Below are 27,750 nucleotides of genomic sequence, written 5' to 3' on the forward strand. Positions count from 1 at the left end.
CGACCCCATGGACTGTAACCCACCAGGCTCCTCTGTCCACGGGATTTTCCAGGCAAGAATACTGGAATGAGTTGCCTTTCCCTTCTTCAGGGGGTCTTCCCAACCCAGGGATTGAACCAAAGTCTCCTGCACTGCAGGCAGATTCTTTACCATCTGAGCCACCAGGGAAGCCCGTATTCCATTGTAGTTTATTATAAAATATTGAGTATAATTGTCTGCGCGTGCATGCTAAGTCACTTCAGTCCTGTCCAACTCTGCTACCCTATGGACTATAGCCTGCCAGGCTTCTCCAGGCAGGAATACTGGAGTGGGTTCCTATGCCCTCCTCCAAGGGATCTTCCCTACCCATGGATCGAACTCGCATCCCTCTTACCTCTTCTACCTTGGCAGTCAGATTCTTTACTGCCAGCACCACCTGGAAAGCCTCACAGTTCCCTGTGTTATACAGGAAATCCTTGTTGCTTATCAATTTTGTGTATAGTAGCTTATTTTTTTATGTGGGCCATTTTTAAAACCTTTACTGACTTTGTTACAATATGGCTTCTATTTTATGTTTTGGATTTTTGGCACCGAGGCACGTGGTATCTTAGCTCCCCGACCACAGATGGAACCTGTGCCCCCTGTATCTTGGCCTCTTCTCCAGCGTGTCCCACATGGAAGACACGAGTTAAGAAAACAAAACTGGACTGCACTTGCTACGGCATTTGTGATCCCGGAAAATAAAAGGTCAAGAATCACTCCATTTAAATTAAAGACTGGCGGCTCGGACAGTAAAGAATCCGCCTGCTGTGCAGGAGACTCGGATTCAATCCCTGGGTTGGGAAGATTCCCTGGAGAAGGGAATGGCCACCCACTCCAGTATTCTGGCCTGGAGAACCCCATGAACAGAGGAGACTAGCAGGCCACAGTCCAAAGGGTCTGGGTTGTAAAGAGTCAGACACGACTGAATGACTAAACACACGTGGAAATTTAAGGAGGATAAATACCAGAGCAGATGTCCATAAAAGATATCTATTAGGGTCACTGATTTCTTTTTTTTAATTGGAGGGTAATTGGTTTACAATGTTGTGCTGGTTTCTGCTGCCCAGCAAAGTGAATCAGCCACAAGTGTGCATATATCCCCTCCCCCTGCAACCTGCCTCCCACGCCCTGCTCCGGGGTCACTGATTCTAATTATATTTGTCAAGATTCTTTGATCAGAACAACAGTCCCTTCTCAGTCTCGCTTAGATGCAAAGGACTGTTCTGGGTTGTTTGGGTTTTTCTTGGTTTTGGTGTTGGCTCAGAAGGCTCCCGGAATGGTTGACCAAGAAAGCAGTAAGGTGGGAAGAAATGTTGAGTTTTGAAAGCCATCCGAAGCCAGATACATAATTGAAGGCACAATCACTCCGTTTCCTTTTTCCGAAGTTCTATGAGTCATCTTCATGTTTCTCGTTAGAGACGGGCTTCCTCCACATGGTGAGACAGATGGTCTCCCAGAGCTCCCAGGTTTCAAAGAGGATGACTTTTGGGGCAAGAGGAACGGGGAGGCGCTCCCCACCTCCATCCTGATCATCCCCGCTGTGACTTCAGCACCTTGGCACCCCAGGGCTGGGTGGCTTGGCGGGGAGGGGAGCTGAGTGAGTTCTTCAGATGAACCATCCATGGAGGTTGAAACTGAGATGCTCACAGGGCCAGCTTTCAGGGCAAAGGGGACCTCGAGTTCAGAAGGTGACCCGCGCTTGGGTCCTGACACTCTGCAGTCGCAATCATGTTCTTCTTCTTCTTCTTCTTTTTTAATATTTTAAATATTTATTTATTTGGCTGTACCAGGTCTGGGTGACAGCATGTGGGATTTAGTTCCCTGAAAGTGTTAGTCACTCAATCATGTCCGATTTTTTGTGACCCCATAGACTGTAGCTCACCTGGCTCCTCTATCCATGGGATTTCCTGGGCAAGAATACTGGAGAGGGTTGCCATGCCCTCCTCCAGGGGATCTTTCCAACCCTGGGATAGAACTTGGGTCCTTATTCTCTGACCAGAGGTCAAACCCTGACCCCCTGCAGTGGGAGCATAGAGTCTTAGCCACTGGACCACTAGCGAAGTCCCAGCCATCGTGAAGTTCTTCTTCTTATGCTGCCTTTTTTTTTTTTTTTAAATATATATATACTGCTGCTGCTACTGCTGTTAAGTCGCTTCAGTCGTGTCCAACTCTGTGCGACCCCACAGACTGCAGCCCACCAGGCTCCACTGTCAATGGGACTCTCCAGGCAAGAACACTGGAGTGGGTTGCCATTTCCTTCTCCAATGCATGAAAGTGAAAAGTAAAAGTGAAGTCACTCAGTCGTGTCAGACTCTTGGCGACCCCATGGGCTGCAGCCTACCAGGCTCCTCCTCCCATGGGATTTTCCAGGCAAGAGCCCTGGAGTGGGGTGCCATTGTCTTCTCCAAAATATATATACTAGTCAATCCTAAAGGAAACCAACCCAGAATATTCACTGGAAGAACTGATGCTGAAGCTGAAGCTCCAATACTTTGGCCACCTGATGCGAAGAGATGACTCATTGGAAAAGACCCTGATTCTGGGGAAAATTGAAGACAGGAGGAGAAGGGGATGACAGAGGATGAGATGGTTGGATAGCATCACTGACTCAATGGATATGAGTTTGAGCAAGTTCCAGGAGCTGGTGAAGGACAGAGAGCCCTGCCGTGAGGCAGTTCATGGAGTCGCAAAGAGTCGGACACGACTGAGCGGCTGAACTGAACTGAACTGCACGTGTATTTATCTGTTTGGCTGTGTTGGGTCTTAGCTGTGGCCCGTGGGATCCTCACCACGGGATCTTCTGCTCTGGCACACGGACTCTCTAGTTGTGGCGTGTGGGCTCAGGAGTTGCAGCTCGAGGGCTTAGCTGCTTCGCTAGCATGTGGGATCTTAGTTCCCACACCCGGGATCGAACCGCCGTGGTCTGAATTGCAAAGCTGATTCTTAACCACTGGACCACCAGAGGAGTCCAATGGTGAAGTTCTTAATCATACGTCACTGTGCTTTGTTGGCGGGTTCCGACGGGACTGTGGAGCATATGCTGAGAGCATCTGCATCCCCTAGCCTCCGCTGCCTCCTCGCTTCCCCGTATTCATCTGTTCGGGCTGCTTTAGCAAAATGCCGCAGAGTGGGGAGGCTGAAACAACAAACGTCTGTTCTCTCACAGTTCTAAGGACAAAAGTCCGAAGTCAAGATGTGGGCAGGGTTGGTTCCTCGTGTTCTGCGCGCCTCTCTAGCGTCTGGCGGGTCCCGGGGGGAGCGTTGGCGTTTCTTGGCTGCTAGACACATCACCGCGACCTCTGCCTTCATCGTCGCATGGCGGTCTCTCCAGGTGTGCATATGTGCCCCGGGTTCCCCTTTGACAAGGACATGGTCATATAGGTTGAAGGCTCACCCTACTCCAGCATGACCTCATCCTCTTATTGATCTGCAGTGACCCCTCTGCAAGTAAGGCCACATCTGAGCTACTGGGGCTTTGGGACTTAAAGATGTGGGTTCGGGGGGTAGACAAAATTCAGCCCGTGACAGTGTGCTCTGGTGTGTGATTGTGTATGTGTAGAGGCTCTGTGTAGCTCGCCCGGTGGAGGTCTATATAGAAGAGTGTGTTTGGAAAGCTCTATTTTTTATGTTTCTCCCTTCTGTCTTACAGAGAACGTAAACCAATGTGGTAACAGGCCTTTCTTTCCTTTTCAAAAGCAAAGTCATAGTTTAGATATAGTTAGCAGGGCAAGTCCATACAGAAAAAGTCTTTTATTTGTAATTTATGAAAGCCCCGTGTTTGAATTTTTCTTAATGAAACCCTTTGGCAAGCAGTATTGTTATGCCTGCTGTTGTTGTTTTTATATGGCGACATTTATAACATCAGATGTAATTTGACTGATGCTGAAGCTCTAATACTTGGTCCACCTGATGCGAAGAGCCAACTCATTGGAAAAGACCCTGATGCTGGGGAAAATGGAGGGCAAGAGGAGAAGGGGACGACAAGGGATGCTATGGTCGGATGGCATCACTGACTCAATGGATGTGAGTTTGAGCAAACTCTGGGAGACAGTGAAGGACAGGGAAGCCTGGTGTGCTGCAGTCCATGGGTCACAGAGAGTCGGACATGACTTAGCCACTAAACAACAATAACATCAAAATACTGTAGGTGATTACAGTTCAGTACTTTCTAATCCATCTGTATTTCAGTTAATTATTAGAGATCGGTGCATGCATGCTTGCTAAGTTGCTTGAGTCATGTCCAACTCTTTGTCACCCTATAGACCATAGCCCACCAGGGTCCTCTGTCCTTAGGATTCTCCAGGCAAGAATACTGGAGTGGGTTGTTGTGCCGTCTTCCAGGGATATTCCCCCCAGGGGAATACCATGTTTCTAACGTCTCCAGCAGTGGCAACTTTAAACCAGAGCTGCCCCTGCTATCGGTGCTTCTTTGAAAAAGACACATCCCTTTGATTCTGACCATCTGATGTCCCTTCTGCTCCATCTCTGGATATTCTGTCTATCACATAGCTACCGTTTCTGGACAGAAAGATACTAACTACACCCTCTGTTATTATTCCTGATAACTGGCCATGCACTAAGCAAAGATAAGGCTTGGGGGTTTTCTCCGTTATGTATTAGCTGTAGTAACTGCATGAGCAGAATCTTGGCTTCTTCATCTGTTTGCTTTTCCTGAGGTACAGGTTATAAATGAAAGGCAGGAGAAATGCTTGCTTTCTTTCTTTGGCATTTAAAAAAATTTTTAAGTTGTGTTTCTAGCATCTTCCAAAGATAGCCGGTATTATCTTTTTCTAAATTGATCCAGTAAGTAGGAGCCCTTTCCCCGCCCCCACCACCAGCCCTTACCTCTTTGGCTGAGAGTCTGCAAGGCTGTGAGCCTAGACTCGTCACTATCAATTCCAGACGCATAGGGACAGCTGGTATGAATAATAATGATAACACAGAAATAGAATAGATGAGAGACGTAAGGGAAAAAATAGCATTTGGGTATGTGGATATAGTTGTCTGAGGATATCTCTAGCTGTCTTTCCCTTAGTTTGGTTACGTGACTCAGTTTCTTCCCTCCCTCTTTCCTTCCTGCCTTCCTTTCCTCCTTCCTTCCTTCCTCCTCTCTTTATTGTTTTAAAGTCTTTTCAAGTTAGGTTTTTCATTTTGTCATTTCCATCCGAGTCTCTGAGCTATGCTGGCAATGGAAGGTGGTGCAGATGAAACAGAAACGGTCATATTTCATCAAATTGAAAGCACAGCTAGAACAAAAAGGAACAAGCTTTTCAATAAGGGGTCCTGGAGGCCACATCACTTCTTTTAATAAATGATCCTGGGGGATTTCCCTCGCAGTCCAGGGGTTAAGACTCTGCACTTTCACTGCTGGATGAGCTCGTTTGATTCCTGGGGGTGGAGGGGAGCTAAGATCCTACATGCTGTGCGGTGCATCAAAAATCTAAAATAAATGAATAAATAACAAGACGTACCGGGACAGTTGATTATCCAGATGGAAAAATTAGACCTTTACCCCAGTCCTTGGCAAAAGTTAATTTCAGATGGATTAAATATGAGAAACAAACTTTTGAAAATTTAAATTTAGAAGAACATATAAGAGAGTATTGGAAAAGGAAATGGCAACCCACTCCAGTATTCTTGCCTGGGAAATCCCACAGACAGAGGAGCCTGGTGGGCTACAGTCTATGCAGTCGTGAAAGTCGGACACGACTTAGTGACTAAACCACCACCACCATAAGAGAGTATATTCTCGAATGAAGCTTCCAGACACAAAGAAGTCTCTCAAAATATAAATAAAAAGATGAATTACTTACAGTAACTAATATTAAAAAATACAAAGAAGAATGAAAATATGAGTCAGATTTAAAGGAGAGTATTTGCAATGTGTAGCTTATCGAGGACAGGTGTGCCAACTGTGTAATTATGCCCTTTAAGTCAGTGAGGAAAATATTAATACCAGCTATTCAATAGAAAAGTGAATAATGGCTAGATACCATCAATTCACAGCAAAGAAACCCCAAATGGTCAATATTCCTCATTCATAATCAGGAAAATGCACATTAAAGCAACAATGAGGTATCTTTAAATAAGCAGCTTAAAATAGGTTTGTTGTTGTTCAGTCGCTCAGTCATGTTTGACTCTCTGTGACCCCGTGGACTGCAGCATGCCAGGCTTCCCTGTTCTTCACTATCTCCCAGAGCTTGCTCAAACTCATGTTCATTGAGGCGGTGATGCCATCCAACCATCTCATCTGCTGTCGTCCCCTTCTCCTCCTGGCCTCAGTCTTTCCCAGCATCAGGATCTTTTCCAATGAGTCAGTTCTTTGCATCAGGTGGCCAAAGTATAGGTTACCAGTTCACATATTTTAATCAGCAAAAATAACAAAGTTATGTGTATGTGTGTGTGTGTGTGAATTGGTAATGACTCAAGGAATTGGAAGCTTATACATCCTTGGTGGAAGAATAAATGGGGGAACCACCTTAGTTATCAATTTGCCTTTTCCAGTGGGATGAAAGTTGTGGACATCACAGAAGACAGATTTTACTCCTAAATATAAACATTGAGAGATCATACATGTGAGCAAGAAGGCAGGTTCCAAAGATGTTTAACTGCAGCATTTTGCTGACAGCAAAGCAGGAAAACAACCCAAATACCTAGCAGTCCAGGAAAGAACAAAGAGAAACCATGGCTTGTGCATACAACCAAGTGCTTTTTAAATTTTTCTTTTATTGACATGTAATCACATACCATAAAATCTACACTTCTAAGGTGTGCAGTTCAGTGGTCTTTATTCACAAGGCTGAGCAACCATCACCACTGACTAATTCCACCACATTGTCATCAACCCAAGAAGATACCCATACCCGTTTCTAGTCACTCCCCATTTCTCCTTCTCCCCAGTTAATGGCAACCATTAACGGCAGCCATTAATCCACTTTCTCAGGATCTGTCCTTTCTGGATATTTCTTATAAATAAAATGCTATGATGCACAGCTTTCTGTGTCTTAGCATAATGTTTCCAAGTTTCATTCAGGTCATGGCATGTACCAGCGCTTCATTCTTTTTGGGGGCTGAGTAATGTTCCATGGTATGGTTAACAACTGAATTCTGTGCAGCAAACAAGGAAATAAATCTTCAAAAATCACCTGGATGAATTTCAAAAACATAATCTTGATGGCAATAAAAAAAGGTGACAGAATTGTAATGATGATTCCTTATGTTTGTAGAATGTAATAACAGTAAAATATAATATATTGACTGTTGATAGATGCTTGAGGAGTAAAAGCATGAAAAAATCCATCAGTATAATACATACTACTCTGAGTAATGTTGCCTAGAAAAAGAGGGAGGGAAATAGACTGGGAGGGGCAGAATAAAAATACAGCAAAGTGTTCATGGTTTGAAAATAAGGTCAGTGTGCTTATTTCCACTTATATTTTGGGGTGTTTTTCTTTATGACAGAAATACTTCATAATTAAAAACTTGAAAAAAAAAGTTATCTAGGGAATTCCCTGGCAGTCCAGTGGTTAGGACTCCAGGCTTTCTCTGCTGAGGGCCTGGGTTCAATCCCTGGGAGAGGGCCTAAGATCCTGCAAGCTGCAGGCACGTCCAAAAAAAAAAAAAGAGTTATCCAGTGTATGCCACTGAGTGAAGAATATTTGTATATGCATTCCAAATATTTACACTTTCATCCATTCATATATTTTAAAATGACTTGCAAACCTGACTGAGTGACATAACTTTGGAAGCAAAGCTCACATCCCCGTGCTTATACCGAAGCGGTTGTTCAGTACCTCTATCACCTACGCAAAAAAGTCCACATTCAGAAAAATACCCTTAAAATGCTGTGTTCACGTGAATTAATTAAGTTATGGGTGCCAAGTGACAGAATCCACGTAGATTCTGTAAGTCTAACTTTATTGCAGCCTTTGATTTTAATAATAAGAGTAAAAACAGAAATATGATGGCGGTAAGAAAACGCTTTTGTTCTTATCTGAGAGGAAACTGGTCTTGAGACTAGAGGGCTTGAAAGAATCAGGAACCAAACACTTTCAGCTACTTTCCTAGGTGTGTGCTACTTAGGGATGCTGTTTGTTAATTCACGAGTGTCTCCCTTCACGGCCTGTATTTTTTCTGCTCCTTTTGTGAAATCCCTGTGTCTGTGGGGTCACCTAGTCTTCTCTGAGTAACATTTTCTATTTGCATGATGTCGTCCTGAACTCCCTAAGTGACTATTCCCAGTCCCACCAGCCTATAGATACAGTACGTATTCTTAGCCTATGATTTCATTCAAACCCTCCCTGGTGGCTCAGAGGGTAAAGAATCCACGTGCAATGCAGGAGACCCGGGTTCAATCCCTGGGTCGGTCCGGAAGATCCCTTGGAGAAGGCAATGGCAACCTACTCCAGTATTCTTGCCTGGGAAATCCCATGGACAGAGGATCCTGGAGGGCTACAGTCCATGGGGTCACAAAGAGTCGGACACGACTGAGCGACTAACACTTTCATAATAAAGGTGCACTCCAAGTCTTGTGAAAACTCACCCTGTAATTTTTGAGAGGAGGGGAAGCAAGAAGGGAGACGTAATTCTATTATTATGAACGAATGAGCCCAGGACACAGAGTCACCTGGATTCTCCCAAGTCAGGTCACCCCGGCCGTGTTAATCCATACTCTGCCTCCCAGAGCGAAGCTCTTCTCTCAGTCCTACACCTTCACCATTGTGTAGTCACAAGAACTTGGGGTCTCCTCGGCGGGGACAGAAGCTGCCCCGGACAGCGCGGTGGTGTTTAGCTGGGCGTAGGTCACCCCCTCGGGCTCGTCAGGCTTTGGGGAGAAGAGAGACAGGCTTGTAGAGCTGAGCTGTGCAGTAGGGTAGCCACGAGCCACACATGGCTATTCCACTTCAGACAAATGCCAACTAAATTCAAACTGAGGTCCTCAGTCTCACCAGATGCATTCAGATGCCTCGGGAGGCTGTGACATGTATGGGACAGCACAGCTATAGACCGTTGCCCTCATCGCGGGAAGTTCTGTTGCACAGCACGTTCTAGGATGGCCGTGCTTTCGACTCTCATAACAGGATACCATCCGTCAGTGGTAACTTGTGCTTATTAAAAATCAGTGCAAACGTGTGGTTTTCAGAATAAGAACTGCCCTCCTACATGCATACCTACTGATGACATAGTATTGTATTTTAAAAACTAATTTTGCTGAGATATAATGTATATACCATAGAATTCCCCTGGGATAAGTGTACAGTTCTATGGCTTTTAGTGAATTTGTAGAACGATGCAACCATCACCACTGTAGAGCGGGAGAATATCCATCGCCCCCCAAAAGTTCCCTGGGCTTGTTTGCAGTTAAGCCTTGCCCTCCCTGCCCTCCACCCCCACCCCAGCCATAAGCAGCTACTAATTTGCCTTTCCTGGAAATTTTATGTAAACAGAACAATTTTATATATAGTTTTTTGTATCTGACTTTTTTCACCTAGCAAACTGTTTTTGAGGTGCAGTCACTTCTCACCTATATCTGTAACTTCTTTCTTTTACTGCTGAATAGTATTCTATTTATGGAGGTATTCCATCACAGCATGATATTATCATAATATTATAATTATCAACCGTGTGCTAATCAAGCCAACACTTAAAATAGCCCAGATTTAATCACTGGCACTTACTTTGTGATAAACTATGCCTTTCCATAACTTAATATTTCTATGTATCTAAATGAATGCAATGTACCTAAATATTGCTTTAAACGCAACAATGTTTAAATCTTTTACTAATGCTTTTTTTTTTTTGGCCAGTAGCTTGCAGAATCTTACTTGCCTGACCAGGTATTGAACCTAGGCCCTCAACAGTGAAAGCACCAAGTCTTAACCACTGGACAACCAAGGAATTCCCTGCTAATGCTCTTATTTAACTTGCTTTGGCTTCAAGAATGAGCCAGTGAACCTCTGTGACCTATGGGAAAAGGTGTGAATTTTGCTTGCTATTGCTTTTAGATGCTATAATGCTTATTAATATTAAATCACAAATAAGCAGTATTTTAGGGGGCTTCCCAGTGACTCAGTGGTAAAGAATCCGCCTGCAATGCAGGTGGCACAGGAGACGCCAGTTTGATCCCAGGGTCGGGAAGATCCCCTGGAGGAGGAAATGACAACCCCCTCCAGTATTCTTTGCCTGGGAAATCCCATGGAGAGAGGAACCTGGTGGGCTACAGTCCATGGGGTCATAAAGAGCTGGACATGCCTGACTGACTGAGTATGCACCCAACAAGCAGTATTTTAAGCAGAAGAAATTGATGGGTGTAAATTGATTAACACTTGTTAAATGATGCTTTCATGCCACCCATTTGACACTTAAAATTTGCCAGAAACACCAATAAACCCTTTACGTTTATGACATCATTAGACTCTCATAGCCTTTTAACTGGGGATTTGGATTCCCCTTAGATATAGGAGGAAAGAAGTGAAGAAGTGTTAGTCGCTCAGTCACGTCCGACTCTCTGTGACCCCACGGGCTGTAGCCCACCAGGCCCCTCTGTCTATGGAGAGGAGTGGGTTGCCTTTCCCTTCTCCAGGGCATCTTCCTGACCCAGGGATTGAACCCGGGTCTCCTGCATTGCAGGCAGATTCTTTACCACCCGAGCCACCAGGGAAGGAAGGGTCCAAGTTCTGTGGGCTTGTGTCTTGTTTGTTGAATTCTTATTGGAGTACAGGTGACTTACAGTGCTGTGTTAGTTTCAGGTACACAGGAAACTCAGTCAGTTGTACAACACGTGTATCCCCTCTCATGGGGGTTTTGTGATTTGTCTCAGAGCACATAGTAATAAATAGTAGCTATTGGGAGCTGGAATCCAGCTACTGTGAAATTCAAAGCACCTGTTTTTTTGTTTGTTTGTTTATTTGTTTGAGATGTAACTGATATATAACCCGGTGCAACTTTAAGGTGTACTCATGTTCATGTGGAAAAGGCAACGGCACCCCACTCCAGTACTCTTGCCTGGAAAATCCCAGGGACGGAGGAGCCTTGGAGGCTGCAGCCCATGGGGTCGCTAAGAGTCGGACACGATGGAGCGACTTCACTTTCACTTTTCACTTTCATGCATTGGAGAAGGAAATGGCAACCCACTCCAGTGTTCTTGCCTGGAGAATCCCAGGGACGGCGGAGCCTGGTGGGCTGCCGTCTATGGGGTTGCACAGAGTCGGACACGACTGAAGCGACTTAGCAGCAGCAGCAGCATGTTGATGTGATACATTGATATAGTGTACCACCTTGGTAACACCTCCATCCTGTCACATAATTATCATTTCTTTTTCATGATGAGAACAATTATGATCTAGCCTCCTAGCATCTTTGACGTATATGATACAGTATTGCTGACTATAATCCCCAAGCTGTGCGTTAGATTCCCAGGACTTATTCATCTACAAGTTGCAAGTTTGTTCCCTTAAATGTCATCTTCCCAGGTACCCTACCCGCCCGCACCCCCAGCCCCTGTTAACCTCCTATCTACTCTCTTTTAACGGGTTCCTCAGATGTTTTTAAACTCAATATCAAATGGCTGCATGAATATAACCAGCGTTTGAGCTAAGCCAAGAGGCAGAGAGACCAGCCTCTGGTGGTACGTGAGCTCTTGGGTTATTTCATAGGGGAGAACTCACCGATTCAGATATCCTTTCCAGCGTGGGTACATCTGCATGTGAGTACAAGGAGACAAAACTCAGTTCTCAGATGGCAAGAGTCAGATTGTAGTCTTTCCATCCCAAGGTTCCTTGTGGTTTCGTCCCTGATCACTTACCTGCATCCCTCTGCTTGTACACTTCGGAATGGCAGGTTCTGAGAAAGAAAAACATGTTAAAGTCTGGGATCTGGAGATCTGGGAAAGGGGATAGGGCTGACAGAGGTGGGGCTGGGCCTACGAGTCACTGATGTGCAGTGGAGTGGGAGTTAACGCAGGGCGTGAGGTCTGTCAAGTGTATCTACCTCTTGATGGATTCTTCCTCTGATGAATCTATTAAAAAAAAAAAAAAAACAAGGAGGAATGTATCTCCCTAAAGAATCCTTCACTTTAGTCCCCTTCCTCAGAGTGTGAAACCCATGATGCTCTGAACTCACCTTGCTGAGTGCACCTGTAGATGAAGAAGATGGCGAGGAAGAGGAAAAAGAGGGAGAGGCAGCTGAAGGTGGCCACGAAGATGATCCTGGTGTCTGGAGGGAGAAGAACGGAGCCAAGAGTCAGGCTGGCTCCAGGAACGCACTGAGCCGCTTCGCAGAAGAGTTACAAGGAGCCAGACAGCCTGGCTTCAAGACTTGGAGCTACCATTCCCCAGCTGGAATGTCCAATCGCTTGAGGGAATTTGCGTCATCTCCTTGAGCTTTTGTTTTCCCGATCAAAGCAAGGATAGCAATTGTGGCTGCTTTACTGGTTGGTCGAGAGAAGGAGTGGGTCAGTGCGTACAGAGAGGGCTAGCACGGTGCCCGGCAGATGGCAAACACCCAATAAACGTTTCATCCCCAGGAATAATACTTATTAACTGTGAGCCGTTAGCACTCATAAGTGTTTTCTCATTAAAACCTTTTTTTGTATTATTTATTTTATTTTATTTTTTTTTTTGCAATGAAGCTTGCAGGAGCTTGGTTCCCCAACCAGGGACTGAACCCAGGCCTTTAGCATGAAAGCCTGGAGTCCTAATACTGGACTACCAGGGAGTTCCCTGTTCTTTCTCACCTTGACAATAAGTACACAAGGTAAGTTTGCCATCCCCATTTCATTCAAACATAAACCAAGTACCTGGAATTAAACTGAGTTCCCCAGAGTCACATGGCCAGGATGGGCTTTGGATGCTGCTATGTCTAACCTTTCTGGCCAGTCTGCCCCAAGGTCGGGGTAGCTCTGTGCTGACCCCAGGTGGGGACGTTCAAGAGAAGTGACATTCTGAACCTTTTCCAGAGAAGTCATAATCTGGTGAGAAACACATTTACCCAGACTAACTGTGATGCTATGGAAGTGAAGACAAGTCCAGCAACAGATGAATCAAAGTCCAAGAATCATTTTCTTAAGGTAAGGAAGCAACCTAAGTGTCCATCAATAGATGAACAGATAATGAAGGTGTGGTATATATACACATGCACTCCCGATGCTGGGGGTCTGAGTTCAATCCCCGGCCAGGGAACCAGATCCCACAAGCTGCAACTAAGATCTGGGGCAGCCAAATAAATAAATATTTTAAAAAACAAAAAGAAACTCATAAAAACAGAGAGTAAAACAGACACCTTGGGCTGTAGCCCGCCAGGCTCCTCTGTTCATGGGATTTCCCAAGCAGGAATACTGGAGTGGGTTGTCATTTCCTTCTCCAGGGGATCTTCCCTACCCAGGGATCAAACCTGAGTCTCCTGCGTCTCCTGCATTTCAGGCAGATTCTTTACCACTGAGCTACCAGGGAAGCCCCTATCCTGTATCAAATCATCCCATTGTACACTTGAAGTATCTTACCGCTTTGTCAGTGATAGCTTCATGAAACTGGTGGGGAGGGGAAGGAGGTGTGGGAAAGGGAGGTGAGGAGCGCTCCCTTGAAGAGAGCAGTGATGATGAAAAACCCTGACTCGGAAGCTCTCAGTGTAGACTCTGACTCACGTGTCGGCTGAGGAGATTGCAGTGATCAGGCTCGTTCTCTCACAGCACCCCACCGCCACCCACCTCCCTCTGTAACAGATGCTGTCAGCGCTCCTCCGCCCGCGGTCCCCCAGATTCCTTTGCCATTCTTAGGCGTGCTCAATCACGGTTTCTCCCCCTTCCCAACGTGAGCACTTTGGTGTCTTTGTTGGCGGTGGTGGTGGGGGAGTACTGCCTGGAAAATGCCTTGGGAATCTAAGGGGCCCGGGGACACTCCTTTTCCAACAGCTGACATTTGTGGGAGCCACGCATCCCCATGGACTTGGAAAAGTGGGGCAGAAACACCCGTTCCTGGATGGCAACAAAGGAACATCAGCTTTGCCTTATGCTCTCAACCCTCCTCTTGATGGCCCTACAGTTTATCTCATGGTGCAGTTCACTAGAAATGAGAAGTAAAGGATTGCGAGACTGCCCACCGCCCACTGAACTGGGTTGCCCTGAGATGGCCACATATCCTGGCCAAATTTCACATCAGCTATTCACATATTGGCAAAATTAACTTGCAGAAGGTCTGTGATACTGATCTAAGGCATCTGACTGAGCAGTGGGATACAGCGTGACACAGGGCATGAAGTCCCAGAAAGGAAGCCTGGCCTTGTGGCAAAGTTAGGGGATGAACGTCATTGTTGGCTCTGCCCAGAATTAGAGTAGAGGGTTCCTTTCTAGTAGCCCGGAGGCGTGTGTATGTAGGCTGGAGACAGCCTCTTGTTGTCCCCGTTTAGTTGCTAAGTTGTGTCTGACTCTTGCAACTCCCATGGACTGTAGCCCACCAGGCTCCTCTGTCCACGGGATTTCCCAGGCAGGAATACTGGAGTGGGTTGCCATTTCCTTCTCCAGAGATAGCATGTCTGTGCTTAAAGATGTCTTACTCTGTTCAGCATTGTGGTGGTGTAAATGTGAACTCTGATAGTGCATTTTAAGAAACAATATACAGGGACTTCTCAGGCGGTCCAGTGGTTGAGACTCAGGGCTCCCAAAGCAGAGGGCACCAGGTGACCCTTGATTGGGGAGCTAAGGTCACAGTGCCGCTTGTTGTGGCCAAAAAACAGGAAAGAAGTGATATACACGCCCACCATGTTGGCTATAATAAAATAAAAGGAAAGCAACAAGTGTTGGCAAGGATGTGGAGACATCGGCGCCTACATAAATTACTGACGGGCATGTGAAATGGGTACAGTCACGTTGGAAAACAGTTTGGCAGTTGCTCAAAAAGGAAAACACAAACTTGCCATGTGTCCCAGTGGTTTTACTCCTAGATACCTGATTAGGGGCTTGCCTGGTGGCTCAGATGGTGAAGAATCTGCCTGCAATGCAGGAGACCCAGGGTCAACCCCTGGGTTAGGAAGATCCCCTGGAGTAGGAAATGACAATCCACTCCAGTATTCTTGCCTGGGGAATCCCATGAACAGAATCCCATGGTGAACTACAGTCCATAAGGTCACAAAGAGTCGGACGTGACTGAGTGACTAATATGTTCTCCTTTCAAATACCCGATTGAAAGCAGAGGTTCAGATACATGTACACCTATATTCATGGCAGCATTACTCACAATAGCCAAAAGGTACAAACCACCCAAATGTCCATCAACTGATGAATGGATAAACAAAATGTGGTCTGGCCACATGATGGAATATTATTCAGCCATGAAAAGAATGGAAGTACTGATACATGTTACAACACGGGTGAACCTTGGTGACACCATGCTAAGTGAAAGAAGCCAGTCTCCAGACCTCACAGTGCGGAACTGCGTTTTATATGAAATGTCCACAAGAGGCGAAACCGTAGAGCCAGAAAACAGATTGGCAGGGCATGTCGGGGGAGCAGGGAGCAAAGACCGACGCTTAAGGGAACTTCATTTGGGGAATCAGCATAGCGGTGATGGTACAGCCCTGTGAGTGTGCCAAACGCCTCTGCCTTGTATACTTTAAAAGGGTGAATTTATGGGATGTGAATAACATACCAACTAAAAAAGAAAAGACGTGACAGAAGAGCTAAAAACACAAACGCTTCAACTTCCCATCTCCCGTTTCTGACACTTCCAAGCTCTCCAACTCTATCAGATTTCAGATCTCTCCAAGACACCGGGGCATGCATTGTGTTCACAGAGCCAGACTAGCAGTCATTAGCCTGCTAATACTGAATAAAAATGTTTCGAAGACAAATACATATTTTGCAAGGACAGGATGCAGGAAATCTTTTTTTTTTTTTTTGGCCACACCACGCCATGTGGGATGGAACCTGTGCCCCCTGCAATGGAAGTGCGGGATCCCAATCACTGGGCCACCAGAGAATTTCCAAGGATGTCTTTTAAAAAACTATTTCTATTATACTTGCACAGGCTCTAATGACAACCTTGAACAATTTTGATCCTTTGGAGCAGATTACAGGAAGGTTATGTGTTGCTGAAAGAAAAAACGATCAAGCATCTAGGTAAATTCCCCGTTCGTCCTGTGGTTAGGACTTCCAGCTTCCACTGCCAGAGGCCTGGGTTTGATCCCTGGTTGGGGAATTGTGTGTTTGTGCTCAGTCACCGAGTTGCCTCTGACTCTTTGCAACCCCATGGACTGTAGCCCACTAGGCTTGTCTGTCCACGGAATTTCCCAGGAAAAGAATACTGGAGTGGGTTGCCATTTCCTCCTCCAGGGGACCTTCCCAACCCAGAGATTGAATCTGAGTCTTCTACATTGGCAGGTGCATTCTTTACCGCTGAGCCACCTGGGAAGCACAGGTCGGGGAATTAAAATCCCCCAAGCTGCATGGCACAGCAAAAATGAATCCTGGATGGATAAGCCCATTTCAGTCTAAACCTTCTGAAAGCCCTAGTTTTTATGAGAATTTCTGAGGGTAGAATCTTAGTCAATTCTTCACAGAAAACCAGTATCAGGAAAAAAAAATAATATTCACTGTTTTTGAGAACTTGAAAGTTTTAGCAAGTCTTTGATCATACATCATCCCAAAGTATAGGCTCCACAGGTCCTGGTCCCATTCCCCAAACCAGTCACACTGATTCACCCACTTCTTCCCGAAACCCCACCATAGCTTTTCATCATGTAAAACAGCAGATGATGTACCTTGTTCTGCTTTATTCACCAGTGTTTTCAGAGGTGGATATAATTGGGGGAAACAAGTCCCTTCTAATTATATTACCTGTCTTTGCAGGGCTGGGTTTGCTTTCCTCTTGGTTCCCTAGAAAACAGGAAAGGAGAAAAGGAATCACAGTGTTTGTATGAGAACCTTGGGGAGATAAACCCTCATGTTCTATTTACAGACTTCGTGCCCTCTTTGGGAAGCAGAGAGGAGAATGGTTTTTTTTTTTTTTTCTTTTCTCCAGGTGCCCACTGGGTCCCCAAACCCAGGCCAGAGCACTAGGTGAGTCTTTTTAGTACTGCTGGAGCTTGGTATTATTTTAATAACAAAAATATTTATGAATGACACCACTAATTCCCCACCTTCCAATCATATCCCAGGAAAGAGCACCAACATTTTGAAGTACTCTCTCCCATTGGGTAGACTGCCATTTCGTGTTGATGGTTGTTTATTTCGCTGTGCAGAAGCTTTTTTGTTTGATATACCATTGTTGTTCAGTTGGTAAGTCATGTCCACCTCTTGGTGACCCCATGGACTGCAGCCCGCCAGGCTCCCCTATCACAGTTTGGTCAAATTCATGTCCATTGAGTCAGTGATGCTATCTAAACATCTCATGCTCTGTCGTCCCCTTCTCTTTTTGCCTTCAATCTGTCCCAGCATCAGGGTCTTTTATAATGAATTGGCTTTTCGCATCAGGTAGCTAAAGTATTTATTTTTGCTAATTTTCTGTAGATAAGATCATATCTGCAAATGAAGGCAGTTTTACGTCTTCCTTTTCGATTTGAATGCCTTTTTTTTTTTTTTTTTCTGTCTTGCCCAATTGTTCCAGAGAGGACTTCTAGTATTATGTTGAATTGAAGCAGTGGGAATCTTTGTCTCATTCCTGATACCAGAGGAAAAGCTTTCAACTTTTCACCATTAAGTATGGCCTTAGCTGTGGGCTTGTTATATTGGCCTTAATTGTGTTGAAGTATGTTCCTTCTAGAGCCAATTTATTGAGAGTTTTTATATTGAAATGATCTATTTTATCAAAATTTTTTACATATACGATGAACATATGATTTTTATCCTTCATCCCATTAATGCGTGTATCACACTTATCGACTTGTATAGTGAACCATCATTGGGTACAAAGGAGAAATCTCACTTGATCATGGTGTGTGAGTCTTTTAATGTAATGTTAAAATTGATTTGCCAACATTTTGTTGAGAACTTTCACATCTGTATTCATTAGGGATATCGGTCTCTAGTTTTCTCTTCTTTCAGTGTCCTTATCTGGTTCTGACGTCAAGGGGGATGATGGCATTGTAAAATGAACACAGGAATGTTCCTTCCTCTGCTTTTTGGGAAGAGGCTGGGAATGACGGGTGTTATTTCTGCCTTAAATGTTTGGTGGAATTCACCAGTGAAGCCATCTGGTCCTGGGCTTTTCTTTGTCGGGAGGTTTTGATTGCTGGTTCAGTCTCTTGATCTGTTATTTATCTGTTCCAGTTTCCCGCTTCTCCATACTTCAGCATTGGTTTGTAAATGTCTGCAAACGTTCTCCCGTCTGTAGGTACCACTAGGTCCGAGTTCTCCCAGATGACGGCCAAGAGGGGCTGGAATCAGGTCCCAGTCTCCTGCTGGTCCCATGGCTGGTACTGAGGCCTGTCTGCCCGCTATCCAATGCCCAGGTGGGTGAGGCTCCTCCTGGGCCCTTTGGTGTCTGGTGGTGGATCCCACAGCTCCCACGAGACACTTTTGCTCACGAATGGGTGCCAAATTTTAGTTGTTGGAGGGTACAAAAATAAAGAATGGCAGACCTCCCTGTTGGCGCAGTGGGTAAGAATCCACCTGCCAATGCAGGGGACATGGGTTCGATCCCTGGTCCAGGAAGATTCCACGTGCTGTGGAGAAGCTAGCCCCGAGAGTCACAGCTGCTGAGCCCATGAGCTGCAACCACTGAAGCCCTCGCACGTAAAGCCATGCTCTGCTACAAGAGAAGCCCCCGCAATGAGAAGCCCGCACACCACAGCAAAGGATAGCCCCCATTCACCCCAACTAGAGAAAGCCCGTGTGCAGCAGCAAAGATCCAGCACAGCCAAAAATTAATTGCTTGGTTATTATTTTTTTTAAATCACAGCCTCAAAATGGAATCATTTGTGTAGACTGTGCTAGGGATCAATGCCTAATCTAATTGAAGCTTTGAACCCCATGCCCATAAGTGTTGTCTTAAATAGTCAGTCGGGAATTTTTAGCTCAGCCCCAGTGAGGTCATCTGTCACAGGGACCCCCTCCTTCCCCCAGAGGACCACCGGTTAATCTGCCACGTAGACCCCTTTCTGTACTCTATAGGTGGTGGTGGTGTTCAGTCACTACGTGCGAAGTCACTTCAGTCATGTCAGCCTCTTTGCAACGCTGTGGACTGTAGCCCGCCAGGCTCCTCTGTCTGTGGGATTTCCCAGGCAAGAATACTGGAGTGGGCTGCCACTTCCTCCTCCGGGCATAGGAAAGCGCGATTTGCAGAGCAGATTTTCAGTTATGCTCTGGGATGGGGAAGGCAGCTTCTCAGCAGCAGGTTTCGTGGGTCCATCTTAGAGTGAGGTGCCCAGGGTCAGTGACATCACCTGTTCAAAGGCACTGGCTCTCTGACTGCACCCGAGGATTTTATGGCCGGAGGGAGCTCTGTTTGCCAAACAAGACTAACCCGTTTGAGAAATAAAGAGGGGGATTGTCCGAGGTGAAGGACAGAGAGAAAATATGCCCAGACCACCTGTCAAGGAGCCCATGACCACCTTAGGTGGGTTAGTGGCTCAGTCACGTCCGACTCTTTCTGACCCCATGGACTGCAGCCCGCCAGGCTCCTCTGCCCATGGGATTCTCCAGGCAAGAATACTGGAGCGGGTTGCCATGCGCTCCTCCAGGGGATCTTCCTGACCCAGGTATCGAATCTGCATCTTCTGCATTGGCAGGTGGATTCTTTACCATCTGAGCCACCAGGGAAGCCCAGGCTCCAGGTGAGTGAGAAGGAATTCAGCCATCTTCCTGTTGAGTTCTGCCCTTTATTGTACCCAGAGTCCTGTGACTTCCCCAGCATGAATGTCGCATTCCTGACATCACCCTGGCACATGAGGGTCACGTTGCTGCCGCATGCAACCTCTGACCTGGGCAAGGCATGGAGGAGGGGTTTGGGAAGTTTCTCTGGAAAGAATATGGAGTTAGACTCTTCATCTTGGTGACTACCAAAACCCTCCTAGAATTCAGAGGATGAAAGGGAAAAGGTCATGAAACTCGGGGTGCGGGAACAGAGTCTAGGTGGGAGATGACTCACCATTATTTTCCTCATCTTCATTGCCCAGACAAAGCCCTGGAAGAGAAACACTCATGAGAGATGAATTATATGCTTGTCTTTTTCTTTTTAATTGAAGTATAGTTGATTTGTTGTGTTAGTTTCAGCATACAGAAAAGTGATCCAGTTATATATCTAGATCTACAGATGTACATCTAGACATGAGAGTGACTCAGGAGATCTGGCCCTTGTTCCCACTCAATAGTGGGCGCAAAACACGAGCCCCCAAGCTTCACCAGGAAGCAGGGACGTGGGAGCCTGGCCGTGGACGGAGCCCCCGTTAGCTCTGGCTGCAACGGCTGCACCATCAGGCAGGAAACTGGTTTCTGGGTCAGGGGGTAGGGGTGTCCCCAGGTCTCGTGGTCTCTTTTGAGTCCCTCTCTCCTCTGCTTTTGGTCTAAAGTCATCTCAGCTCTGTTATCAGCCAGTCTTCTGCTCCAATAGTGACTCCCATTCTTCCTTTCTTTTTTTTTTTAAATAAGCACACGATTGCCTTAGATTCGCTTTCCATCATGAAACCTTTCTGAGGAGTAGGTGAAAATTGACAGAGGGGTTCTCTGTTTTTGACAAATAAGATTGTATTAATGTGTACATGTGATGACTAGATGTACGTATGCATTGTGCAATGACCACCGCCATGAAGCTAATTAACAAATGTCAGCTCACATAGTTACCTTGTATGTGTGTGGGGGTGGGGGTGGGGGTGGGGGGGAGAATGTTTAAGATCCATTCTCTGAGCGGATTTCAATGTTATTAACTATCATCACCATGCTGGTCATTAGATCGTCAGAACTTATCTTTTTTAAAAAAATGTCTATTTATTTTGTATTTGTTTATTTGGCTGTGCTAGGTCTTAGTTGCAGTATATGGGATCTAATTCCATGACCAGGGATCAAGCCCGGGCCCCCTGGACTGGGACTGCGGAGGCTTAGCTGCTGGGCCACCAAGGAAGCCCTATCTTTCTTAATAAAGGACCACAGCTGACATAGGCAGAGACCTGGCTGCAGTGGAGACACCTGCCACTAAGGAGAAGAGACGCCCTGGCGTGTAGGGTAGCTTGAAAAAGCAAAGGATAAAAGGATAGCACCTTGAAGTCTTAGTAGAATTCTGAGGTAGAGAGCTGTAGGCAACACAAGTAAGCATATTTACCTGGAAATAATTGCAGTGAATAACTGCCAATCAGTGAGAATCTATCATTTGATGGACTCTTCACATATGTCAGCCATGTACCCACTTATATTATCTAGCGGGTCCTTTATGACAACTGACATTTACCATACAGCTACCCTCTCTGCCTGACTCAGCCAGCCATCATCCATTTAACATTTAGTATGGGCTCTGGAGAATGAAATAGCAACCTGCTCCTGGATCCTTGCCTGGAGAATCTCACGGACAGAGGAACCTGGAAGGCTGCAGTCCACGGGGTTGCAAAGAGTCAGACATGACTGAGTAGCTAAACAGCAACAATGGCCTTTAAATACACCACGTGGAGAGCTGCTCAACTTCCAAGCTAGAAAGGGAGGAGGAGAGTGACACTAGAATCTATAGTTCCCCAGAGAAGAGGAAAAATTACTTTGATGTTGTGACATAATAAGAAACACACTGGATCTTTGTCCCTGGTCCAGGTCCAGAGCTCCTCAAACTCTTGAAATTCCCTGAGTGTTATGAGAGGTGAAAGTGTCTTTTATTACGTTAAGATAACTTTTGGAAAAGTCTCTAGGTAACCTAAGGATGGTGGCCGGTTGCCAGGGAAACAACCAAGTGATTAAAGGGTTGGAACTGTCAGTCTTACCTACCCCCTATCCCCAATCCCACCCCCAACCCCGACCTCCAGGAAGGGAAGAAGGGCTGGAGATTACCAATTGCCAGTGATTCGATCAATCATGCCTATGTCAACTAAAAAAGTATGCACAACCTAAAAGTTGAGAGTTATGTTTTATTCATCAGATATTCTTAGGACTTCAAGTCCAGGAGGCAGCATCTCAAGTAACCTTGAGAGAATTGCTGCGGGGTGTGGTGTGGGAAGGATATATATGAGTTTTGCAACAAAGGGCAGGAGGTCAGAACAAAACGTTACTGTTAATAAAAGAAAATCAGATGTTTCAAGTTAAAGAATTTAGTGCATTTCTCAGTATGGGAAGATGCAAGCGTCTGGGCTCACGGCAGTCCTCCCTTTGATATGGACCTCAGCTGCCTGTGGCCAGTATCCCTGTTTTCTCATCCCTGAGTTCCCTCAGGGCTCCCCGTGGGGAGTGGCTGCAGTTTGATGGCTGCTAGATGGCAGGTGTTATTTCCTTCTTGAGCTCCCTCGGGGCTCACCCTCAAGTGTCTTCAGTCACTGATGACTGCAACATTCTTTGTTTACTGATATGGCAGGAAATATTCCATTTCTCATCTATGTAGTGAAGCCTCCATAGAAACTCAAAAGGATGGGTTCAGAGAGCTTCCATGTTGGACCGTGGAGATTTTTCGAGCGTGATGTGCTCAGAAGGCCTTTTCCTCATACTTGGCTCTGTGCACCTCTTCCATTTGGCTGTTCCTGACTTAAATCCTTCTATGTACTGTGCTTAGTCACTCAGTTGTGTCCAGCTCTTTGTGACCCCATGGACTGTAGCCCACCAGGCTCCTCTGTCCTTGAGATTCTCTAGGCGAGAATACTGGAGTGGGTTGCCATGCACTCCTCTGGGGCATCTTCCCAACCCAGGGATCAAACCCAGGTTTCCCACATTGTAGGTGGATTCTTTACCAACTGAGCCATGAGGGAAGCCCAAGAACACTGGAGTGAGTAGCCTAACCCTTCTCCAGGGGAACTTCCTGACCCAGGAATCGAACTGGGGTTACCTGCATTGAAGGCAGATTCTTTACCCGCTGAGCTACCCAGGAAGCCCAAATTCTTCTATAATAAATCGGTAATCTAGTGAGTAAATGTTTCTCTGAGTTCCATGTTCTCACAAATTTGAGTTCTAGCAAATTGATGGACCCAAGGAGTGGTTCTTTAGAACCTTCCATCTGTAGCCAGTCGGACAGAAACACAGGTGGCCATAGGGCTCGTGACTGCCACCTGAAGTGGGAGGGAGGTCATCTTCTAGGACGGAGCCCTTAGTCTGTGGGATCTGACGGTGTCTCCAGGTAGCTCATGTCATGATGGAATTGAATTGCAGGACAAACAGCTGAGTCAGCTGCTTGGTGGTGTGAAGAACCACCCCCTCCATATTCACACACATTGGAACTGGGTGCAGAGTCCTGACTGACATCTGAGAAGTAAAACACTGCCTGCCACATCAGTAAACAAAAGGTGTCACTGCCATCAGTGATTGCACACACCTCTGACAGTGAGCTGGTGAGCTCTGAGGCAACGCGGGAAGCAAAGAATGCCTACCATCCAGCAGCCATTAGACTGCAGCCGCTGCCCGTGGCGAGCCCCGAGGGAGCTCAGGATGCGAAAACACAGGATGCTGGCCCCAGACAGCTGAGGTGTACACCCAGGAATGATTTCAGTCAGCCCAGACTCTTGTGTCTTCCCATACATAGAAAAGCGCTAAATTCCTTAGTTTGAGATATCTGGTTTTCTTTTATTAGTAGTAGTGTTTTGACGTTCAGACCCCCTGCCCTTAGTTGCAAAATCCCTATCCATCCTGGCTCTTCCCTCGCCTCCTTGAAGCAGTTCTTTCAGAATTACTTGTGATGCTGTCTCTGGGGCTGGAAGTCCTAAGAATATCCACTGAATAAAACACAACTCTCAACTTTTATGTTGTGTGATTTTTTTTTCAGCTGACAATTTACACAAGGCCCTACAGGAGTCGGCTGGAACCCTAACCCAATATGACCGATGTCCTCCTAGGAAGTTGGACGGGCAGGCACTGTTGTGCACCGGGTTGCCAAGACGCTGTTCCCCAAGTACAAGCCATGAGCCTGGCCACCCTGCCTATTACCCTCCACCCAGCTGAATAGGATATATCTCTCAAAACCCAGAAGGCGCAAGCCAGCCTGTTGGCCATAAGATCCCGGTTTAAATGGGAGTGCCAGCTTCAGTGCAACGACCCTCGCCGCCGAGGGGTTATTGAGGATCCTGCCTTGGTTTGCTGGACCTGAGCAAGGTCAGCAAATGTCTATCCCAGTTTCAGGCCCATCCCCAGAGCCTGCTCTCAGGAGCTCTGCTTGGGATTGGGCCCCCCCCCCCACTTCTGGTTTTATGTTTTCAAAACTGACAGACATAGGAAAGAAAAACTGATCCAGGAAGGAAAGTTGGATCGAACATTTAACATCTCATGTTAATTCTGGCAATGATGACTGTATGTACTGTTGTTTAAATGAATCTATTAATCATTAAAGAAAAATAATAATAAGAGGTTGGGAAGAGACCTGGAGACAGAACATGCAGAGGGAAGATGGCCATGTGGCTATGTGAGGATCTACAAGCCGAGGGGTGCTAAGGATTCTGAGTCATCTCCCAGCCAGAGTTGAGGAGGGAGGTATGGAACAGACCCTCCCTCAGAGCCCCGAGGAGGAATCAACCCTGCCGACACCCTGGTTTTGGACTTCTGGTCTCCAAAATGGTGGGAGAATAGATGTCTTAAGCCACCTGATTTGCCATCATCTGTTGCAGCAGCCCAAGGAAATAAGTGTAGAGAGGATGAGGTCTGTTTCTTGACTGCCCCATTTATTCTGTCCTGCAACTGGAGGTTTGGGGTATGGTGACTGGCAGCCACCTCTCATGCTTACGTGTGTGTGTGTGTGGGATGAGAGTGACCTCAAAGGGAAGGGCTTAGCCCAGAAGAAGGAGGAAGGAACCCAGGGGTGGGAGGGGGGCAGATGGCAAGCCCTGAGGTCCTCCACACTGCCCCCCTCCTGAATCTGGCTCCACTCACAAAGGAGGAACTGGGCACTCAGTCGGGTGGGGCTGCCTTTGCAAAGTCTGGAGAGACCAGGCCAAGATTATAGTCTAGGGCTTCCTTCCTACAAGCTGAGGTCTGTTTGATCACCTTATGTTCAAGTTGAACATCAGCTTAAAATCAAGCTCAGGATATGGCTGGTCAGAAAATGTTCTTATCCACTGCTCCCTGCCTTTGTATCATGAAGTGAAGTGTAATTTGGTCAGTCATGTCTGACTCTTTGTGACCCCATGGACTATAGCCCGCCAGGCTCCTCTGTCCATGGGATTCTCCAGGCAAGAATACTAGAAAGGGTGGCCATTCTCTTCTCCAGGGGATCTTCCCAACCCAGGGATCGAATCCAAGTCTCCTGCATTGCAGGCGGGTTCTTCACCATCTGAGTCACCAGGGAAGCCCCACCTTAGTGTCATCAGTTCAGTTCAGCCGCTCAGTCGTGTCCGACTCTTTGCGACCCCATGAATCGCAGCACGCCAGACCTCCCTGTCCATCACCAACTCCCAGAGTTCACTCAGACTCACGTCCATCGAGTCGGTGATGCCATCCAGCCATCTCATCCTCTGTCATCCCCTTCTCCTCCTGCCCCCAATCCCTCCCAGCATCAGAGTCTTTTCCAATGAGTCAACCCTTCGCATGAGGTGGCCAAAGTACTGGAGTTTCAGCTTTAGCATCCAAATCTGACTCCATGTTGGATCTGTTTCTTTTACTTTAACCTTTGTATTCTGTTGTTTTTGCTACAAGTTGATCACTAAAGGGATGTTGCCTGCACACTTAAAGTATACATACTGGCTCTTCTCCATGAACCCTGCTTCTCATGCCTGAGTCTTGAGCTAGAATACCTTTGCTTAAGCTCACGGGAAATATCCTGACCAGGCCCATGTGTGAATGGCTGCAGGAAAGAAGAAATTAACATATCCCTTCTGGATTCTGGCCAGAAGTATGAAATATTTGCAGCAATTTGTTGCCTTTTTTATTTCACCTTCTCACTTCCCCCTCTTTGTTTTATGTAAGGAGCATCCAGACCCTTGGCAAGAGGGTTCTTTGGGACATTAGTCTACCATCTTCTTGGTCTGCTGGTGCTATTTTTCACTCCAACAACTCATCTTTCAAGTTATTGGCCCATCATGCAGTGAGCAGTACAAGCTTGGACTCAGTAATAACATGTCTTTTCTGTATTCCTTGTTCATAACCAAACTCAGACTTTCACACCCTGTAGACCCTGCCTCCCATATGCCAATGGGACATTCAAGGCGAGATGGTGGTATGTAGATGATACAGACTTGGAGGTCCCACTTGAGCTCTGCATTATTGAGCTGAGTACACTGAGGCTGTTACCACATGTCTCCGCTTCCTCATCCCTTATGTGCAGGCACCAAAACCAGGGCATGTAGATACCACAGCCTGCAAAACTCTGACAGGTCGCTTGTACCCAGTACATGGAAGCCATCATTTCTGTACTTGCCACGTTCCCCATGGTAACCTCCACTACCTGGTGAATATTCTCACCCTCAAACCCGTCTGTCCCAGCCCCGGAGACTCACTGAGGCAAAGCAGGAACAGGAATTCCGTGATCATGGTGTCCCTTCTGTCCGGACCAAGATCCCACCTTCAGTTCTGCGGTTCAAAGGAAGACATGGGACTGGGCGACCACAGCCCCCTCCTGCCCTCTTGGTCCCGGGGATGTGTGGCCGGAGGTTTAGCCCTGACCCTTGGCTCCTCCACCATCTGGTGTACAGTTTCCTTCCCACAGCTGACTCAGGAAGCCAGAAGCCACCAATGACAGCATCTTCCTCGTAAATCTAGTGTGTGTGGCTCCACCCACCCTGAGATCCCTCCTATCTTGTCTGAAGTCCGGCCCAAGACGTTTTCCTTTAAAATAGTTGGTCTTTTCAGAGAAGGAAGAATACCTTGTGAGATCCTTTCTATGTGGACTCTAAAAAGAAATGATACAAATGAACTTACAAAACAGAAAGAGACTTGGAGAATGAACTTGTGGTGGTGGGCTGGGGGAAGGATGAGGGGAAGGGATAGTTAGGGAATTTGGGATGGGCATGTACACACTGCTATATTTTAAATGGATAACCAATGAGGTCCTACTGTAGAGCACAGGGAACTCTGCTTAGTGTTATATGGGAACTTGGGAGAGAATGGATACATGTATATGTACAGCTGAGACCCTTCACTGTTCACCTGAGACTATCTCAACATTGTTAATCGGCTCTACCCCAATACAAACTAAAGAGCTTTTTTGAAAAAAAAAAAAAAATGTTTTGTCTTTTAAATAGCTTTACTTTAATTTTTAAATTGAAGTATAAATGACTTATATTAGTTTCAGGTGTACCACATAGTGATTCGGTATTCTTATAAATTATACTCTATTAAAACTTACTACTGGGACTTTCAGTGGTAAAGAATCTGCCTTCCAATGCAGGGTACATAGGTCCCATCCCTGGTAAGGGAACTAAGATCCCACATAGGGCAACCAGGCCTGCTTGCCTCAACTGGAGAATCCGTGTACCACAATTACAGATGCCCACGTACTGCAATAAAGACCCAGCAGTCTAAATAAATAGATTTTCTTAAAGTTATTACAAGATAGGGTGTCCTTGGTGGCTCAGTGGTAAAGAATCCGCCAGCCAACGCAAGGACGTGGGTTCAATCCCTGGTCCGGGAAGATCCCACAGGCCGTGGGACAACTAAGCCTGTGTACCACAGCTACTGAGCCCACGGACCACAACCACTGAAGC

At 46.3% G+C, this 27,750-nt stretch overlaps 1 protein-coding gene and 1 pseudogene across 1 annotated transcript; one reads left to right on the forward strand and one right to left on the reverse strand.

Moving 5' to 3' along the window:
- Positions 1–6,736: 6,736 nt before the first annotated feature.
- Positions 6,737–26,767, reverse strand: LOC102396294 (V-set and transmembrane domain-containing protein 1). The gene is made up of 8 exons (XM_006063849.4): positions 26,545–26,767; positions 20,097–20,132; positions 16,847–16,885; positions 12,142–12,234; positions 12,010–12,037; positions 11,825–11,862; positions 11,688–11,719; positions 6,737–8,845 (listed from the first exon to the last, which is right to left on the reverse strand). The coding sequence occupies exons 1-8, from the start codon at positions 26,576–26,578 to the stop codon at positions 8,726–8,728; spliced, it is 420 nt and encodes a 139-aa protein (XP_006063911.1). The 5' UTR covers positions 26,579–26,767; the 3' UTR covers positions 6,737–8,725.
- LOC112580367 lies at positions 21,998–24,562 on the forward strand (annotated as a pseudogene).
- Positions 26,768–27,750: the final 983 nt, after the last annotated feature.

Source organism: Bubalus bubalis, chromosome 18 (genome assembly GCF_019923935.1).
Source record: "Bubalus bubalis isolate 160015118507 breed Murrah chromosome 18, NDDB_SH_1, whole genome shotgun sequence".
NCBI lineage: Eukaryota > Metazoa > Chordata > Mammalia > Artiodactyla > Bovidae > Bubalus > Bubalus bubalis.

Bases quoted from the DNA above. Each gene is read 5' to 3' on its own strand.
- LOC102396294 (XM_006063849.4), bottom strand. From the start codon at position 26,578: ATGATCACGGAATTCCTGTTCCTGCTTTGCCTCA. The intron at 16,886-20,096 runs GTGAGTCATCTC...CCTGTTTTCTAG, and splicing joins TGAAGATGAGGAAAATAATG to GGAACCAAGAGGAAAGCAAA. The intron at 12,038-12,141 runs GTGAGTTCAGAG...TTTTTTTAATAG, and splicing joins CTACAGGTGCACTCAGCAAG to ATTCATCAGAGGAAGAATCC.